Here is a 19305-nt window from a genome sequence, read left to right as displayed (position 1 = left end):
TGAGGAATAAAAGAGTTAAATTTTGTGGTAAAACTCATCAAATATGAATAATTAATCTTCATATAATAGAGAATGATGTCTCATGGAAGTCAGTCCTTCCTTTATCATTACTTTATTGATACAACCACACTTTCACGATGCAAGACATTCCTTAGAAAAACAAAAGCAAAAAACAAGAAAAGAAAGAGGATCACATGGAAGAGATTTAAATCACTAGTCTTTGGTCAAAACTAAAACTTTACAAGGTTATATTTTTTTTTTTAACCTTAAGGAAATTATCCAATGTGATAAAGTAGATTATTTATATAAAGAGTTCATTTTTTTATACTTACAATGAAATTTTTTTAATTTTACAAGTGGGATGAAAATATTATCATATGTCTCACTTTTTTTTTACTATATCTTAACGGGAGTATATGTCACCTTTCTAATTTTGATAGAAAAATTTAAAATTTTCACTATCAAAAAAATGAAATAATTTCTCTTATATAAAAAAACAATAATTTATTTGGTTTCTAAAAGTTGGATATATCGAAACGGTTAAATTTTGAGATTTAATCTCAAAATTTTAATTTGAATGGGTATAGTTTATTCAATGCCTAATTAGTATTTGTATTTAGCCCTAAAATAATAAAAAAGCCCTTGAAATTTAACATTTTATTTAAATAAACCCTTATATTTTTATTGTACTTAAATAAACTCTTAATCTTTAATTTGCATTCAAATCAACTATTAACATTTAATTTATATACAAATAAACCTTTAATTAATCCTTAATTTGTACATAAATAAACCTTAAACATAATACATAATGCATGTAAAATATCGGTTTCTCATTATCATAAATGCTTGAAGTAAAACCTTTTCTTATATAAAGAGTCAATTTTTACATGGTTTAATAGAGCTAAAAAATTTTGCATTAGTTAGTTTGAAATGAGCATTTATTATATACAAATTAAAGTATAAAAGTATATGGATTTATCTTAAGTAAGTGATAAACTTAAGGGTTTTTAAGTATTTTAGCCTACTCAACAAATACATGCACTAATAATAAAAAATAATTTTTATTTAGTCAAGGTCAATGTCAACCATGCATAACTTTGCTGCTCAATAAGTTAGGCTTCAAATAGTTCAAAATTGTTACAACATTGCATTCTATTAGTTTTCTTCTTTCCAAATGAAATGTTCTACTTTAATGGTCAATTTGGGAAATCAATAAAATTTTTAATTTTTTTAACTTGAAATTTTGAACAATTTCCCAAAAATTATGCATATAAAAACATTAGAAAAGTGGAAGTTCAAAGCTTAACACAAGAAAAACAAAAGGTTAACTAAAAACAAACATTATTCAGAGACATCTTTCCAAAGTATATATAAAATTCAAACAAGAAGAATATAAAATGAAAAAAATCTCTTTTGTCTATCCAAGAAAAAAATTAAAAAAAAAAAAAAGAAGCTGTCTATAACTCAACGAATAAGCATAAAAAGATTAACTGGAAAATGCTAATCAACAGACAATAAGAGTTCCCTTTATGCATAAAGATTCATATCCTTTGAGTCTGTTTCTTTGCAACTTAGCCCAACGTCTCAGTCACCACTCACTACCATTAATAATCCTTTTCAAAATGTCCTTTTCTCCCTCTCTCTCTCTCTCTCTCTCTCTCTCTCTCTCTAATGCAGTGCCCTCCTTCTATTCACATGAAAAGAAAAATTTTTTGAAAACGCCCAAAAAATTGGATAATGGAGTCTGAACCATACAAGTGATGATTCCCACCTTTCACCTTTCTTTTTATTCCTTCAGCTTTTTAATATATATAATACACCACTTAGAAGGAGAAGAAAAAAAACCCAAAACCAAATATTAAAAAAAGATAATAGAAGTATTAAAAAAATGGCAGATTACTTGGCTGGTTTTTATAAATGATGATAATCAGTAAAGTTGGTTGTTTACTTTTATAAATAGAAACCTCTCAACCCTTCCTGCTTCCATTTTCTGCATCTCTTCTGGCCAGATTTGTAGCAAAAAATAAAAGAAGAGAGAAATACCTCAAAGCTTTTTTTTTTTTTTTCTGTTTCTGTCCTTAATTATCATACTTGCCCTTTTATTTTCTTTCCTCTCCAGGTTAGTCAGCTATAAACTGAAACATAATCCTTTTAATCATTTCCATTGCTTCACTTCTTTTGGGGTTCAATCAATCTTTTTCACTTCATACCCTGATTCATCCACTATTTGTTCTCCTTGATCATCACCATATATATGTTTGAGCCTACAAGAAGCACAAGAATTTTTATATTTGTTTTCCTGTAAACTTAACAGTGTAATTTTATAAAAGGAAGATAGTAAATGTTACTGTCTATGGTCAGTTGGTATATTTTTTTAGATATCTTTGTTTTGTTTTTCATATGGATTTTTCTGTTTCTCAGTTAGCAATCATGGTGTACCCCAATGAATCCCATGAAAACTCTCCCCAGAAGAAAATGGGAAGGGGAAAGATCGAGATCAAGCGGATCGAAAACACTACGAACCGTCAAGTTACCTTCTGCAAGAGGCGCAATGGTTTACTTAAAAAGGCTTATGAGTTATCAGTTCTTTGTGATGCAGAAGTAGCCCTGATTGTCTTCTCTAGCCGTGGCCGCCTCTATGAGTATGCTAATAATAGGTATATTTTCATCCCTTTCATCTTAATTTTCCTTCTTTTGAAAAAAAAAAAAAAAAAACCCTCAGTTTTCACTTTATTCCAAAGGGAATTTTTCAGTTTCAATTTTCTTTTTTTTTTTTTTGAAAAATACAATGAAAAATTTTGTTAATGGAGATATTGGGTGTCTGCTGGGTGAAAATTTTGGCTTTGCAACAGATCTTTGTGTTGATTCAACTAAAAGGGCAAAATTATTTTCGTATATTTTGGTGTAAAGCTTAGATTGAGTTCTCTTAAACTAAGATTCACTTGTCTTTCTTACTTCTATTTTGTCTTTTTTATTTGTATAAGCCTTTGGGCTTTTTTTTTTTTTCCTTTCTGTTTTGCTGTATGATCTTTTCTTGAGTTCCTACATTGGTGGATACATAGATCTGATGCAATATATAGAAATAGGGAAGCATTATGTTTTCTGGTAGTAACATATTAAAGTCTAGGTTTTTGGAACATTATATCATTGCAGGCCTGTAAGATCAGCTCCTTTCTCCTCCATTGTTGTTAAATCTTCTGTTTCCTATCCAAATTATTTCCTCTCCCTCTCTTTTCTCTTGGACGAGCCTGTCTCAACCATGGGGCTAAGAGGAAGGGCCTAGAACAGCAAAGCTGTCATGTTCCCATTAGCTCAAATCTCCCAAGCTCTCTTGGCACATCCTTAATGGCATGTCAGTTAAACATCAAGAAAGTAAAAGTACTTGGCCAAAATGAAACCAAAATAAAAACAGTAAGGAAATTTGTCCAAATTAAGAACCCAATCAAAGAAATCATATTAGGTTTTCAAAAACCCAGTTTTTTTTTTTTTGAAACATGTTAAAACTCCTTTTTCCAACCAATCACAACCAAATCAAGCCTCAACTCAATCACATCTAAATTAGGGTTCTTCTTACACGAAATTTCACTAAATCCCACTTTGCACCACGTGAGTTCCCCTTCTTCACAGTCAAACATAACCATATTAGGGTTTTTTATTTATTTTTATTATTAACCACATAAGGCTATCAACTCTTCCTAAGACTTTTAATTGGTAACCCTTAAATCAAGTGAAGTAATCTTCCCGCAACCCATCACAACTCACCAAAATTTTATATAGTTTTAAATCTTTTTTGCCTTTCTTTTTCAATTACCACCCCTTGGTTTTTCTTGTTTCTATGCACTGTTAAATCTATCTAGGGTTTTGATGACCCCAGACTAAGATTAGGCTGGTGTTTTGTCTTAGTTATAGAATCTTTTAGTCTTACCACACACGATTTTTTCAGTTTCTTGACTACTGATAAATGGGTTTTATGACATGATTCCAAAACTGTGTTTTTCTTTGGTTTTCATGGTTTCAACCCCAAATTTATCTTAAATACGTTACATAGAGAAAACACCCAATACCCTTTTTTTTTTCTTCTTAGATCTCTCTTTCTCACTAAAGTAAAATTCTTTTACAAAAGATTATGTTGGAAAGAGAGAGAGAAAGAGAGTCGATTGAGCCAATGAAAATATGGCTCAAAAAACTGCTGAAAGTTTCATCTTTATAATGACTCACTGTTGGCATTAGCTTTGCAGTTTGCATTTGTTAAAGATCTTGCTTAGATATATTCGTGCAAGTTTTGAGAGAGGATAGAGAGGAGAGAAAAAAAATACTTCAAAAAAAAAAAGATAAAGTGAAGTCAGCAGTGTTGTTTCAAACAGACAACGTACGGCAACCGAGAGCCAATGGGAGAGGTCTGAGGTTTTGGCTTCTTCCGTAAAAATGTAACTATGGCTGCTGAAATGGACGGCCCTGATGTACTCAGAGTTACAGACAGGGACAGAAGCTGATAAAATTACTATTCTATTTATATTTATTATTAAATCTCTTTTGGGTTTTGGCTTTTATTTTACTCCTTTAAAATATTATTAAAATCATAGATTTTTACACTCTTTCTTTATCAAATGAGGTGGTTAATAACTAAAACAACATACGACTTAGAGTATTATCCCTTGTGTAATGGGATTTTGAAACCTGGCAAAAGTTTTGACCATAGAGAGCTCTGAGCCAATTTACTGTTAGAACAGTGCCAGCATGGCGCAGACAGCCAATCACTTGCTCGACGAAATTAAGGTATCAGCATGCTCGAGGAACTTTAACTAGTTGGGGGTGACTAGGGTCTTGTCAAATAAATAAACAACTATTTTTCTACTCCATGTAAACTTGGCTTCATGGTTTCCTATTAGATTCAGATTCAGTGAACTGAGAAAGTTTGGTTGATTTGACCGTTAAGCTTAATAATTAGCTCAGCTAGTCTTAGGTATAATGATGCTGATTTTTCCAATCACCGTACTATTTGCTTAATTACTAACTTGATTATGTTTATTTTTCTTTTACGTTATCAGTTTTTTTTTAAATTATTAAAATTATTATTTAATATAAATATATCACTTTCTTCTCTAGTAATCATGATAATAAATAATGAATTATTTATTATACATCAAACATAATAATTAAAAGATAGATATTTATTATAATATATTTAAATACATAATGTATAATAAATAAATAATTTTTAAAAAATATGATTATATAATTTAATTTTTAAAAAATCATGCATTAACGTAAAATAACCATTTTATATAAAGTTTTTAATAATTACCCCTTTTTTCTAAAAGATACAATCATTCTATAGATGTGATTACTATTTTTAATTTCCTCATGCTTTCGTATGGAGAAGATACATGATCAGCCTGTTAGATCAACTTAGTTTTGATGACTTATGAAGAAATATAAAGAATATTAAGTTGATTGAAATAAATTTTTGAAGAGTTTGATATTAAGGGGATAAAAACCATTAGTCTTCTTTCTCTACAGAATTTGCAATTTTTATTGTAAATTCTGCTCACATAATGTAACTAAATTTGACCCAAAAATAGTGATGTGAAGTTCTTTCTTTTTCTTTTTTAATTTTTCATTCAGAATCTTTGTGCTCATTACAGTGATTATAATTGCCACTTCCTAATTTATTTAATTCAATGCAGTTCAGTATGCTTCAAAAGGCTTATTCAATATAAATGGAGCCTAAGAACATAATGCTTAGACAGTCTCACTCAATTGTAATTTTTTGAATTAATCATAATGACATCGCTACAGATTGGTAATATTGGTTTCATACAAGCATTTCATGAATGTTTTATAGATTTTTTCTCTTAGGTCAATAAGACAATTTTGCTAAAATTTGCCAGGTTTTTATTATTCCATTTCTTTTTTGGTGACATCAATATTACGGTAGTGAATACTAATGTAGGTTTAACAGGATAATGTGTAAATAGTGCTGGTGCTCATTCTTTTATCCATGAAAAGCGTTCACATATCACATTTCTTGTAGATAACAGCTCTCTTTATGTTTCATAGAATATATCTTGATGTGTTTGTGTACTTTCTTTTTTTTTTTTTTTAATTATGCTGTCAGGATTTAAATTTTCATAACTAAAATTAAAAATATAATACTCTATTAACATATTACATGATTGTTGATACGTGTTCATATATATATATATAGTTGTGAAAGCTTGCACGTATTGTAACTCCTCAACTAATTGATTAAAAAATACAGTAGAAGTAATCATTTTTATATGACATTCATTGTCATTCATAGCATTATCTGTATTACGTGCTTTGTTTGCAGATCTAATTTATCTTATGTAACTAACGATGTTTGCAGTGTTAAAAGAACAATTGAGAGGTATAAAAAAGCTTCTTCTGATTCCTCCAATACTGGGTCAGTTTCTGAAGCTAATGCTCAGGTATAAAGTCAAACTCCATTTGTTTGTTTTTCTTGTACATATGGAAGTGCAGAGAATTCTACACGAAGAAGCAACCCTCTTTATTTCATAAACTTGATCTTTTTTCTCTCTAAGATTGAAATTTAACACCTCCAGATAGTCCATATTCAATGTCTTAAATATTGTTTAGATGTCCCAATGAGAGCATCATTCACAGCATCGAAAAGTGCAATTGACTGACTTCTTATTTTCACTGATGGTTTGTTACCACTATAAAAATAGTCTTTGCTTACAAATCGGAATTACTCATATCATATTACTTTGAAATAAAATCGTAAAGTAATACAAAGTCTAATTTATAACTATTGAAAAATCCTCAAATAAAATAAAGTTCTCGAGAAGTTTTAATATCTATAAAACAATCAAATAACAAGTCTCCAAATCGTCAGTAGTTTTCTAATGCTCAGATTCTTCTAATTCCTCACAAGACTAATTATACTTATCATTTATATCATTTATAAAAAAAAAAAAAAGGGAGAATGAGCAAACCACAATCCAACAAGTATTGACTCACACACTTTACCAGATCAAACATCATTTTTATACATATCATATAAATCATTCAAAACATTCATCAAATCATAATGTCAAAACATTTGAAAAACCATCGTTCTGTTAAACATTCGCAAATTCATAAATCAATATCAAAACATATTAATTCGTAAATCATTGTAAAATATGTTACCATTCAAATATCGTAATTAAACCAAATCATAGATCAATCATTAAAATAATCACAAATCATAATATAATCATTAATTCATCATTAGCTACGATCACTGTTAGAACCCGTGACATTAGCTGTATCGATAATTTCATCTTCATGATCATTGCTAACTATTATAATCAGCTAGCTAGGGCCATACGCTAACTACTATAACCTATTAACAGGGCCATATGATCATGTCTATGCTAACTATTATTACCTGTTATCCAGGACTATAGAACTAGTCTGGTGTCAATGATCTCACTTCTCAGGGATGTAAAAACATAGCTATTATAAAATCGTTATTTATGCATAAATCATTTTATCATTTTATTCATAAGCGTGATCCATCATTTATATAGCAAAACACAAAATAATCATATGTTTAATTCTATTTTCATATATAAAAAATAAAGAAATAAAACATTCATTCATTTAGAAACATACATATCTACATAGATTCGAAAACAAGTAAAATGTGTGAGATTCTACTTATTTTCTTTCGATTTTACCACTTAATTTTTCTCTCAAAATAATTAACAGCCTATTTAAGATAATTTTAATATAAAAAAAATTGATCAACCCATTTCAAGACTAATGATACAAAAAAAAGTTAAGTTAAACAAGGATAAACTCAACTAATTAATACTAACAGCCTAAGCTTCTTTCACTAAAATAGCCAATCTCAAGATATCCAATTCGAAATTAAGATATTTTTAATGCATTAAAAACTCGACTCGATAAGCTTTTAACCATATATGGCCCATCTTTTAATTCTTTATAGATTAATTATAAAAATTTTTGCAATCCACATCATATGCTGCTATCAAATAGTATGTATACATTTTAATAAAAATTACACATTTATTCATAGGAAACTCCAAATTCAATTTCGCTTATTTCATTGAAAAATAAGCTCAATAAACTTTCTAAACATATATGGCTTAATTTTTAATTCCTTATATAAAAATTAAGAGGAATTTTATAATTCATCCCTACTGCTGCTACTAGGCAGCTTATATATCTTTAAGTAAAAATTAAACTAATTTTCATAGAAAACTTAAAATTGACTTCTGTTTATTTCATTAGACAGTAAATTCAACAAACTTTCTAACGGTATATAATAATCATAGTAATATTTTATCACTTAATATAGAATATTATATTAATCTACTATTGCAAACATTAGGGTTCATACAAAACCACAAATTTTCTTTCTAAACCCATCAAATTTCTATTTCCTATTTTTACAGGAATAAAATCACATTACGTACTAATTTTTCTAATACTTTATTAGACCTTAATTAAAGTCTAAATGATTTATCCAAATCAATCTTAAAGAGGAATAACAGATTTCCTAAAATTTTAGGGTTTCTCTATTATAAATTACACCTCAATACTTAACAATCAATATTATTTCTCCAAAATTCAAAGAAATTATTTACTCACCTCTGACAGATAATTCTTCTTATAGATTTTATTTCTTCTCACCTCTGACAGACAATTCTCCTTGCAGATTTTATTTCTTATATTTTACTTGAAATCCTTCGATTTGTCTTTTCTGTATATGAAAAAAAGAAGAAATAAGCTCTTTTTTTTTTAGATCAATTATCGGCTAAACAAGTGGTAGATGCTAACCTTATTAAAAGTTGGGTTATTTATCAATAGGTCCTATGCATTTCTCATTCTTTATTAAAGAATCCTTCCACTTATAAAAATACTTAAAATAGTTTCCTTTTTTTTTTACAGGTTCAAATGTTTTGTGTTGAGATATAATTGTGCATCAAAACTAAGTCGTATTTCATGGTCTAAAGTTTCTTCTCAAATGAAAATTCCATTGCTGTGATTTTGAGTCTATGCAGTATTTTTTTCAGGGAAATTGAGAATTTGAGTTTAGTTCTAAACATTGAAGCAAATTGATTGGTCTTATGATAAACCTCATATACTTACTCAACTGGTAGAGTATACATTCAATTCTAGTTATTGATGACCTGAGTTAAACTAATGCCATGCGGATGTAAATCTCAGTTCTACCAGCAAGAAGCTGACAAATTACGCAATCAAATTCGAAATTTGCAGAAAACAAACAGGTTATTCCCTATGGTTTTCATTTTGTTCCATCATGTATGATTTTGTTTTGGAACCTTTTTCTATAAAAATGCTATATGCTTCCAGGCATATGCTGGGTGAGTCCCTGGTAGGATTGCCTATGAAGGAGCTTAGGGGCTTGGAGACTCGTTTAGAAAAAGGAATTAGCAGAATCCGTTCTAAAAAGGTCTCTCTTTTGTGATTGATATCTTATGTCTATAAAAATAATTCTTTTAAGATGACTATGCAAAATGTGATCTTTAATTATATTAGGTCTGGTATTGCCACTGACAATTTCTCCCTTTTCGTTTAATTTTCTTCCCATAAATCGTACCAGAATGAGCTGCTGTTTGCAGAAATTGAGTATATGCAGAAGAGGGTAAGAATTTTTTGGCACTCCAGTTGCTCTTCCTATCAAACTTAATTGAAAACGATTAATTGCCTGTGGAAAGGGATCTGAATGGTATGGGGTGATCTATGTAGACAGATGATGTTTCAGAAATATGTCTATATAATTTTGCGGTTATGTTGTGATTGGTACAAAGCCTGAAATACAAGGAGCTATAGCTTCTGATGGTGGAGCTGCTGCTTGTTCTAGTCTTGCAAACGACATTCAATCGTCTAAACATGGAATTTTCTAGCTCCATCTGGTTAATTACTAAAAAAAGTGCATTCATTATATAATATAAGCAGTTCCAGCTTTATCCGAGACTTGGCATTCCAATTACTGTATGCAACACTATATTTAATCCCTCCACAGATATAATTGTACTTTGTTCCTAGATATACAATGCGATGATCTCGATATAGGGATGGAAGCATACTATTTTGTTAAAACCATTTCACGAGTCCTCTGAAAACGCTATTTTTTGTGTTTGTAAATTTCTCCATTGCAGGAAATTGACTTGCATAACAATAACCAACTTCTCCGAGCAAAGGTCTGTCTCTCTCTTTGTTTTTTCCAGTGGGTGTGAGTTTGCAGTCTTTTGGTGTCTTTGTATTTGGCAATCATATAGTGATATGAGGACCTCATTAATTACTGTTTGCTGCAGATAGCTGAGAATGAGAAGAGGCAGCAAAACATGAATTTGATGCCAGGAGGCTCTAACTTTGATGTCATGCATTCTCAACCATTTGACTCTCGGAACTACTTCCAAGTCAATGCGTTACAACCCGCCAACCATTACCCGGAGCAGGACCCAATGGCCCTTCAATTAGTGTAAGAATCTTTCACATCATTTTTTTTTGGGGTAATGCACATCAAAATTACATAATCAACATTCACCATTTACAGTATTTTTCCATGTTCATGGAATATTACGTCTTTCTTCAAAATTAAACACATGAGAGCACCACACAACTCGCCCTATTGGATACCAATTATCATCCGATTTAATCATTAGGTTTTAGAGAACTCATATCATTTAGGTTTTAAATTGACTTAATGATCATGAAGGATAGTTAGCGAAATGTTAACCATGCTAAATTCGGTTACCAAAATATATATGATTCATCAGCCTGCCAGCAAGCACTCTATGAATTGTAATTTCCAATATATTAATATTCTAATTTGCTTTTCCTATTTATTTCCTTTGGTCTAGATAGGTTTTCTTAGGTGTTAATCTTCCATTGATTTGGGATCTGCTATCCCATATTCATACTTAAGTGTGTGTGTATATATATATATATATATATATATATATAAGTTTTCTTATTAGTAAAATGTCTATGTATTGGTCAATTTTTTATCATGGAAGTGTTAATTATTAAGACATAATGCTGATTCCAAATGGCCATCCCAGTTGACCTTAACAACTTGTTTCTATGCCTGTGCAGCTAATATTCTCGCGGAGTAAGTGGTACTTTCTGCTGTTTCTGTTTTAGAGAAGAACATCTTAGTATTATGTCAGATGAAAGGTACCAGTATCATGAAAATGCTATAAGGCAGGAATCAACTTCCCTTAAATGGAGGACTGCAGAACTGGTCCTCTGCCATGTTTTAGCTATGTAGAGTGTGTAAGACTGATAAGTTTGTTTGTCAGACAAGAACTCCTCTTCCATATGTTCAGAGCATGCACTATGATTCTACAAAGGTTATCCCTCATGAGTCATCATGACATTTCTCATTCTATGATATACATATATATCCCTAATTCTATTTTCTCATACATAGTCTTGTCTTTGTCTTTGTGGTTGTTTTACTAATTCTATTTTTCTGTCTCAAAATTTACAGTTGAATTTAAAGGTTAGGACAGCCACAAAGACAAGACTTGTGTCCGTAAGACAAGAATTCAAGCTCTGCATGTTCCCTAAATAACTCAACACCATTAGCATGAACTGTAGCTTTTAGTTAGTTTTGTAGACATATCCGGGAACTAACTAAAGGCTTGTCTGAGTAACTTAGCACAAGAGCTTAGTTTAAAAGGAATAAAAAGGGTCTTAACTTTTGATCTGGACAAAACAAATTAGAATATTCATGTCTAGTGCAGAATGAGCTAGTGGGTTTTTCTAACTCTTAGAACATGACTTAATTATTTGAAAATCCATGAACCCCTTGATTGTCTCAATCATTACACGTAACCTATAACTAGTTCTCATTAATAACAATGCATACCAATCAGAAAGTTGATTGGAATGAACATTGTTTGACAGTTTCCTGAAAATTAGTAATATTATGCAAATATAAATTCAAAGTCATCCATAATTATTAAAAAGTTTGAGCAATAACTAATCAAGTAATCTTCCATACTGCTTGTCTTGAATTCCATATGCAGAAATATCGTTGGAAAAGAAAACATGAAGTTGTCCCTTCTCAGGCCATTTATTACATAGTAATTCACTTCATATTCAAATTTCAAAGCAATCAAAATTTCAAGTGGAAACGTTTATGCTACTTAAGTTTTTTAATCTTTAAAGTATACAATTTGTCAAAATGCCAAAAATAAATAAATAAATAAAATAACAGTTGTTTTCACTGCTTTGGAAAGAAAACAACAGCTCCTGGCTTCTAGCTATTTCGAATGGTGAGTAATCAGGGTATCAGGCCACGAATGTCAGAAGCGATATCTTTCAAAGAGGGTCGAAATAATTTTGTTCGGTGGTTTTTTGCAACTAAGAAGTTAATAGCCTCGGAAGGATGAAAATTATCAAAGAACAGGAAGAATTTCCTGTCCCTGCAAGGAGCTTTGTTTGGGATACATTGACCTGTTCGCATTTCGACATCACAACATGCGGCCAATTTAAACAAAGAACCTGAGATCCACAAGAACAATTATGACACAAAAATGGCGAAATATAAACATATATATCATAAGAATTAGAGAAAAATTGCTAGTATAATAAAATGATGAAACAAATTCGTATGTAGTTGAGAATTGAGATAGCACCTGTACCAAGTAAAGAAACACGTCGAAGCAACGGCCCGAAGTTATCCAAAAAGATAAATTTTGCATCCTGGAATGTTTCATTAAGCTCGCCAACGAGTTGCTTGAGTTTGTTATTGAAAAATTGGATGACATTATTCACTTCCTCGACGCATAATTTGCCATTTGTTCCATGCGAAATTATTGCATCTGGGGTGCACCCTATCGGCCCCAGTCCACTCAAGGTCACCGTCCTTGCTCCTAAACCGTACAAATTCTTTAATCGAACATCAAAAAGGATGATTATCAATAATAGAAATATGGAATCGATATGATGTTAATCGTTGAGAGAATTGAATTGCAGGGTTAAAGTACCTTTAACTGCTTAGCATATTGTTTGATAAGAACTGTGGCATATTGCTCAGGGGAAAAAGTTGAACTACTTGTATAAAAAGCAGGCTTGTAGTAATTGTTAATGTAATCATTGCTTCCTATTGCAACTGAATATAAGCATTTGTTCAGGTGCTTGGTAGCCAAGTTCTGATCTTTTAGCATGCTAACAATGCGTGAAACGGTTATAAGGTGATTTTTTATCTGCTTATTGAAGCCAATGTTGATGCCCTGTGAAAGAAAAAAAAATGTAAATCAAAATGGTTAAGCGTATATTGGCTACCTTAAAACCCCCTTTGTTTTCTTTCAAGTGTAAACATTTGCATGCATGTGGGTATCAAGTCAGAAATTACCAAATTTCTCCCAGTTTCATCAAGAATTCCTGCTGAACCAGATGCGTAGTTGACACCTTGGAGGACCTCCTCGTCCTTAGCAGTTGAAAAGGGTGAGATGAAATTCTCAAAACCCAAGAATTGAGCTGTAATCAGAGAAATAATGTCCTATTAGCATGACATGATTGGTATAAACTATGCATGCCTACACCGCAGCTAACATTAATTCAAAAAAAAAAAAAGCATCTGAGGCAAAATCCTGATCATGTGAGAGGGAGGGGGGGGGGGGGGGGAGAACTGGGAATCAATTATTTAACAAAAGCCCAAGTCTGGTTTAATGAAAATGGAGTTGTTAGAGACGTGAGAGAGGAAGGGCATACCAAAAAAGTCCGTGAACGTTCGACCATTGGTAAACCTTCCAGTAGGTCCACCAGGAAAGTCAATTCCATATGGTGGGTAATTGGTTTTAGCTGCAGTAGAAAGGTTATTATTATTTCCACTGTCAACCAATGAGTCTCCAAAAATAAAATAACAGGGCACTTTTGGTTCCCGAGGTTCGATTTGTTGAATGTTTAAAAGCCCCAGAAGAACAAGAATCAACCAACAGGGTGTCGTTTTACATGCCATATTCATTCAACTAATGAAAATCCAAAACCAAGTTTGAAGAAAAGCAAATATGGTGCAAAGAAATGCAAGGTTGAATCAAGAAGAAAATTAGATCTCGAAACAAATACTACGCACTAAATGGCAAATTGAGGATTGTAAATTGTAAGGTAAGAAATTAAAGTAGGACAGCAAATGAGTCGTAGCAAAAGCTTATTTGCAAAAGACAAGCACCAAATACAAAATTGTTGGCTAATGTCAAACATACGATTTCATGTGTTAGTGACCGGAAGTTTCGTTTAGAAATCGTGGGAACAAGGATTTCATGTGTTAGTGACCAGAAGTTTCGTTTAGAAATGAAGTTTCGTTCACACAAGTTTCGTTTAAATGTTTGCCGACTACAATTAGCAAGCAAGCTATTTATTTATTAATGTCTTTGTTTTAAAAGCTAACGGGTTTGAACCGGATTAACTCCATCACGAAAAGATAGGCAAGACAAGAGAAGATATGGGCCTTAAGATTGGCAGATCTAGCTCAAACTGGAGTGGACGAAATCTTTTTTCTAAAAGTGGCTTATTGGGCCGAACTCAACGCTGGAAAGTAGCAGCAAGTTACCTTCAAACTATGTCTAGATTAGCCATGGGGGCTTTGACTTGGTGGCAATTACGAGTTTCTAAGTTGAAGTTTTATTATGTGAAGAGTCGATTGAATTTTACGTTGGACTTGTCTAGTTATGTTTTAATTTATGATTAGTTTATTTATTTGTTTATTTAATTATTTTTATATGAATACAATATTTAATTATGAATATAATTTATAATTTAATAACAATGTTTAAATGAAAGGGAAGCAAAGAAAGAGAAATTTGGATAAAGAGAAGTTGTTTAGAAATTAGGGTACCAACTACCAATTAAAGAAGAGAAGTGGAATAAATTTCTTTGTGATGACTACTCACTCTCATCTGGTGTTGCAAATCCAAAAGCCATTAGCATTATAAGTACTGATGATACAAAACCAAAATTATACATTAATTACTTTCACAAAGATACACCCATTTGTAGACTCTGATATATAGTTGAACCTATAATTAAATGCCATATCCCTTAGAACAATGACACTAATGATTGTAGCAAAATTTAGAAGTAAAGAAAAATAGTGTGGATTAGATGAATAATATATTATTTATTATCCCATTAAAAGCCTCATCTCCTTCTTCAGAGCTGGGCAAGACGGCGGATATCGATGGGGTAAGCGTCCGAGGGAGACTGAGCACTGTATGATCTCCTTCCAATGATCACATTTGCAGCCTCAGTTGGATGAAAAGCATCCCAAAACAAATACTCGTCCCTATTTTGACATGGAGTTTGGTAAGGCAAGCAGGTTATTTGCCCATTGTTCCTCCCCACCCCACAACACCCTGCATTGGTTACCTTAAAACCTGAAATTTACAAAACGTACAATTAAAACATTAGTTATTAGTACTTACAAAAAAATCATTTCAATCAGTGTCAATGGGCTCTGTCTAACATTTGTGGTACAATATTTACCGTAAGCTGCAGGATTGCTTGTCATGTCTTGGAAAATTCCATAAGCATTAATGTAGATAAATTTTGCATCAGAGTTGGCGTTATTGAATTGATCAACAAGACCTCTAAGCTTGTTATTGAAAATCCGGTTGGCAGCATTGATTCTCTCCACACAAGTTTTACCATCTCCGCTATTTTGAGCCAATTCATTTGGACTGCATCCGATCTGACCCAACCCAATCAACACAAACTTCCTTGCCCCATAGTTGTACATAGCCTGGAGACCAAATATCCACAGCATTTTATTATAATCATCGATCAGAGGAGATTAGTGGGGTAAACAAGGAAATACATATATGTAAAATAATCAATGGAAATTGGAAAATGCTAAACCTGAAGCTGCTGAGAGTATTGTTGAATAAGAAGATTAGCATATTGCTCGGTGTTATATTGCCTGCTTGTTGAGTAATAAAGAGGCATGAAATAGTTGTTAAGGTAATCATTGCTGCCCATTCCAATTGAGTAAATACACTTGCTTAAATAATTTGCTGCTGTATCTTCATTCCCTAGCAAGTTTACCACTTGTGAAACTGTTTGCTGGTAATTTCTCACTTGCCCGCTAAAGCTGATCCGAGCTCCCTAGTAAAGTTGCATATAAAAATTGTTAGCTTGGTTATTGATGCAATAATTATAGATGATAGATTATTATATTAAAGAAACTATCCAATGTTAACTAATTAATTACCAGTTGCTGTCCAGTCTCTTCTCTGATTCCGGCAGCCGCGGATGCATAATTCACTCCTCCGAGTATTTGTCTGCCTCTTGCAGTTGAGTAAGGAGGAATGTAATTGTCAAAGCCCAAAAGCTGACCTGTAGATAGAAAACATAATGTTAAAATCATATAATAGACGACGATTAGAAGAGAAAAATGAAATTCACTTCACTGTGCTGCCCTACTAATGGAAATCACAAAATAATTTATTGTTGGCAAAAGAAAAGGTGTCGTATGCTTATCCTGCTTCAGGATTTTGGAGGCCATGTTGATCATTTGATTAAAGAACCCAGAAAATCAAGGGGAATATTGATATTACAACATGCCTTTACTACACTAATATTTTCAGTTTTGAAGTTCCAAAAATAAACATTGTAAAAAATTAACTCTATAAATCGTTGTATTAATATCATCCAAATTGATCTATTCAATCTGTTGCTTTCGAAAAGACACTAGTGAAAGAAACCCAAAGTTTAATTAGCCAAACAGATGAGGAAATTAAAAGAAATTAAATTATAGAATCTCACCTATGACATCGACTGTAGTTTTACCATTAGAAAACCTTCCGGTCGGTCCATTTGGGAAGTCAATCCCATAAGGCAAGTAATCAGCTCTAGCCAATGAAGATAGTTGATTATTATTCCCATTATCCACCAGTGAATCTCCAAAAATAAAGTAACAAGGAACTTGAGGTGCTCCTCTAACCCCGATGCACAAACTCAAAACCAAAAACACCCCATACCATCTCTCCATATTACTAGCAAATTGTAAGTATCAAATTACAGCTGATCGTAAAAAGAAAGAATGATGGAAATGTGTGTGAGAGTAAGATTATGGAAATGATAGCATACCGGGTGAGTAATATAAATGCTAACAGGTAAGCATATATATAGAGAGAGAGAAGATTATTAAATCATCAAAAGACAAGGCAGGTGATAATGTTTTTAGCTTTTACAGTTGAAGAAGTAGGTTAGATGCATTGATTTCACGCGGAGATAATTTGAGTTAGTCTGGACTCCAATGCCGGCATTGTATCTCTCAGTCTCTCAGCTTTGAATTTCCTGATGCAATTGGATTATTACTCAAAACAAAAAAGCTAGCTTGTCGGTCCACAGTCGGCTTGTTTACAGTAGTAGCATATATATGTATCTTTTCTTTCCTTTTATTCTTAATTGTTGGTTTAGTCTAAAGAAATAAATAGTCACATGATTATGAAATATTAATCAAGGCCATTCTCTCCTAGCTATTGTTACAATTCTGCATTGCTATAGACTTGTCTACTTCTATTGATGAAACCTCCAAAGGGCCACATTGATATATAGTAGAAAAACAGGATTAATAACATAGGGCTAAGAGGTTTTTAAAATGTATTTTGACCAAGAAATGAGGTCTACTATAGAAAATTAACCATTTCAGCATCAATTTTATGTGGCATGATTAATTTAACAGTGATAAAGATTGCAGTTAGTTAGCTGGTAAGTATATAATTCATGTAATAAATTTCATTTTAATATAAAGCCTGATATCATCATCCCAACACAATTTCTTATATTTATATTTAAAATTGTATATAGTTCATACAGTTTCATATATTTATATATGTTTTCAAAGATGTTTGATCAGGAAAAACGAAAAAAAAAAAAATGTTTACTCTCAAATAAGGGGAGAGACAGTCGTTTATTATATGGTCAGTACTGATTTCAATTAATCTCCATTAAAGTGAAGCTTTACCCTTTTTTTTCAACTCGATTATGTGATGATATTGACAGGATGGTGATAAATTTTCTGAAATGAAGATATATATAGTTATCATGGATCAATTACACCCTATACCTATAATCAAAGAAAAAAAGAAATAGATTGCTGCCCTAATTAATATTGTATCTGCGCCATTAAATGGTCACATCGTTTAGGACCAATTGCATCGTTTCATAGGCCCATTTTTTGTTCACATTTTCTTGTGAATTAGCTTTCATATCCTCAAGATTTCAACGCCTATTTGAATATGGGAAAAGGAACATTTGCAAAGTCGATTCTCAAAAAAAAAAAAAAAAAAAATTTGGCATCTCATGAACTTAGAATCCATTTAGATGAATAATGAGATTAGTTCTAATAAAATTAAAAATATCGATAAAGGTGAAATTAGCACTATAATGTGATATTGGATATTACAATAGTGAGATTAAAGTTAATGATAATATATATGTTTAAATACAAAAATAACAGTGATAATAAGGTGAATTGTAATAAAAAAATAATCATTAAAAACATTAAAGTTAAAATTATATTAACAAAAATTTTAAATTATTTAATGTTTATAAAATTAATAAGAATTTTATTTATTAGTTAATTTATTATAATAAATAATTTATTATAATAAAAAATTATTTTGTAATTTTCAAATAAAAAATAAAAAAATTAAACTATAGGTTTATTTTTATCTTTATAATATAAAATGAAGAATGAGAAAGGAAAAAAAAAAAGATGAAGATTTGCATTTTTTCACTGGAGCTAAAATCATAAGTGAAAAATGCAACAAAAATGATCCAATCGTGATGCTGCTTTGACATCCAAATGGATATTTACTAACAATAGACACAAATTTTTTTAGCAAACACACCTCTATTGAAGATGCAATTAAATCCAAATAGGACCTTAGTTAATGGAAGAAAAATGGCAACTCAAATCACAGTCACAGGCTGTCACCAAAGGCGAATCTAATAATTTGAGAAAAGAGGGATCAAATAAAAATTTTATTAAGAAAGAAGGAACCAAATATTATTTTTGATAAGATGAGATACCGTGTTACAATGGTTTAAAAGAAATTTGGGGGGCAGTGGCCTTGCCGCCGTTAGCCACTCCCCTGCCCATTACACTAACCAATACTGACCTCTTGTGGTCTTGTTCCTGCACATATATATCACCTTTTCAACTTTTTGCATTTAATTTTACGTTTACTTTGATCATCTTCTCAATTCAGTGCATGCATTAATATTTAAAGCAAATTGATTACATAAAAAACTTTAGTTCGA

At 31.3% G+C, this 19305-nt stretch overlaps 3 protein-coding genes across 7 annotated transcripts; 1 reads left to right on the top strand and 2 right to left on the bottom strand.

The window, feature by feature from the left end:
• Positions 1-1823: 1823 nt before the first annotated feature.
• Positions 1824-11456, top strand: LOC111274930 (agamous-like MADS-box protein MADS1). 4 transcript variants are annotated; one of them, XM_022859956.2, is made up of 9 exons: positions 1824-2122; positions 2425-2660; positions 6374-6455; positions 9229-9290; positions 9376-9475; positions 9626-9667; positions 10185-10226; positions 10341-10507; positions 11125-11456. In XM_022859956.2, the coding sequence occupies exons 2-9, from the start codon at positions 2434-2436 to the stop codon at positions 11126-11128; spliced, it is 726 nt and encodes a 241-aa protein (XP_022715691.1). In that variant the 5' UTR covers positions 1824-2122; positions 2425-2433; the 3' UTR covers positions 11129-11456. The 4 variants fall into 4 exon arrangements, with proteins under 4 accessions (XP_022715691.1, XP_022715694.1, XP_089611305.1 ...); XM_022859959.2 differs by lacking the exon at positions 1824-2122 and adding an exon at positions 2172-2304; XM_089755179.1 differs by lacking the exon at positions 1824-2122 and having other exon boundaries at positions 2325-2660.
• Positions 11457-12067: 611 nt separating this feature from the next.
• Positions 12068-14316, bottom strand: LOC111274929 (GDSL esterase/lipase At5g45670-like). Of its 2 annotated transcripts, none has more exons than XM_022859953.2 (5): positions 13753-14316; positions 13394-13518; positions 13026-13271; positions 12681-12927; positions 12068-12540 (listed from the first exon to the last, which is right to left on the bottom strand). In XM_022859953.2, the coding sequence occupies exons 1-5, from the start codon at positions 14003-14005 to the stop codon at positions 12320-12322; spliced, it is 1092 nt and encodes a 363-aa protein (XP_022715688.2). In that variant the 5' UTR covers positions 14006-14316; the 3' UTR covers positions 12068-12319. The 2 variants fall into 2 exon arrangements, with proteins under 2 accessions (XP_022715688.2, XP_022715687.2); XM_022859952.2 differs by having other exon boundaries at positions 12675-12927; positions 13753-14307.
• A 624-nt stretch (positions 14317-14940) lies between these two features.
• Positions 14941-17381, bottom strand: LOC111318679 (GDSL esterase/lipase At1g29670-like). The gene is made up of 5 exons (XM_022921554.2): positions 16801-17381; positions 16247-16371; positions 15895-16140; positions 15523-15778; positions 14941-15413 (listed from the first exon to the last, which is right to left on the bottom strand). Exons 1-5 carry the CDS (start codon positions 17024-17026, stop codon positions 15190-15192), a joined length of 1077 nt encoding a protein of 358 aa, XP_022777289.1. The 5' UTR covers positions 17027-17381; the 3' UTR covers positions 14941-15189.
• Between the last annotated feature and the right edge of the window lie 1924 nt (positions 17382-19305).

This window comes from Durio zibethinus, chromosome 26 (genome assembly GCF_047325235.1).
Source record: "Durio zibethinus cultivar Kanyao isolate XHJ-2024 chromosome 26, ASM4732523v1, whole genome shotgun sequence".
Lineage (NCBI taxonomy): Eukaryota > Viridiplantae > Streptophyta > Magnoliopsida > Malvales > Malvaceae > Durio > Durio zibethinus.
Note: the sequence above shows the minus strand (reverse complement) of the source record. Positions and strands in the feature narration are given on the sequence as shown.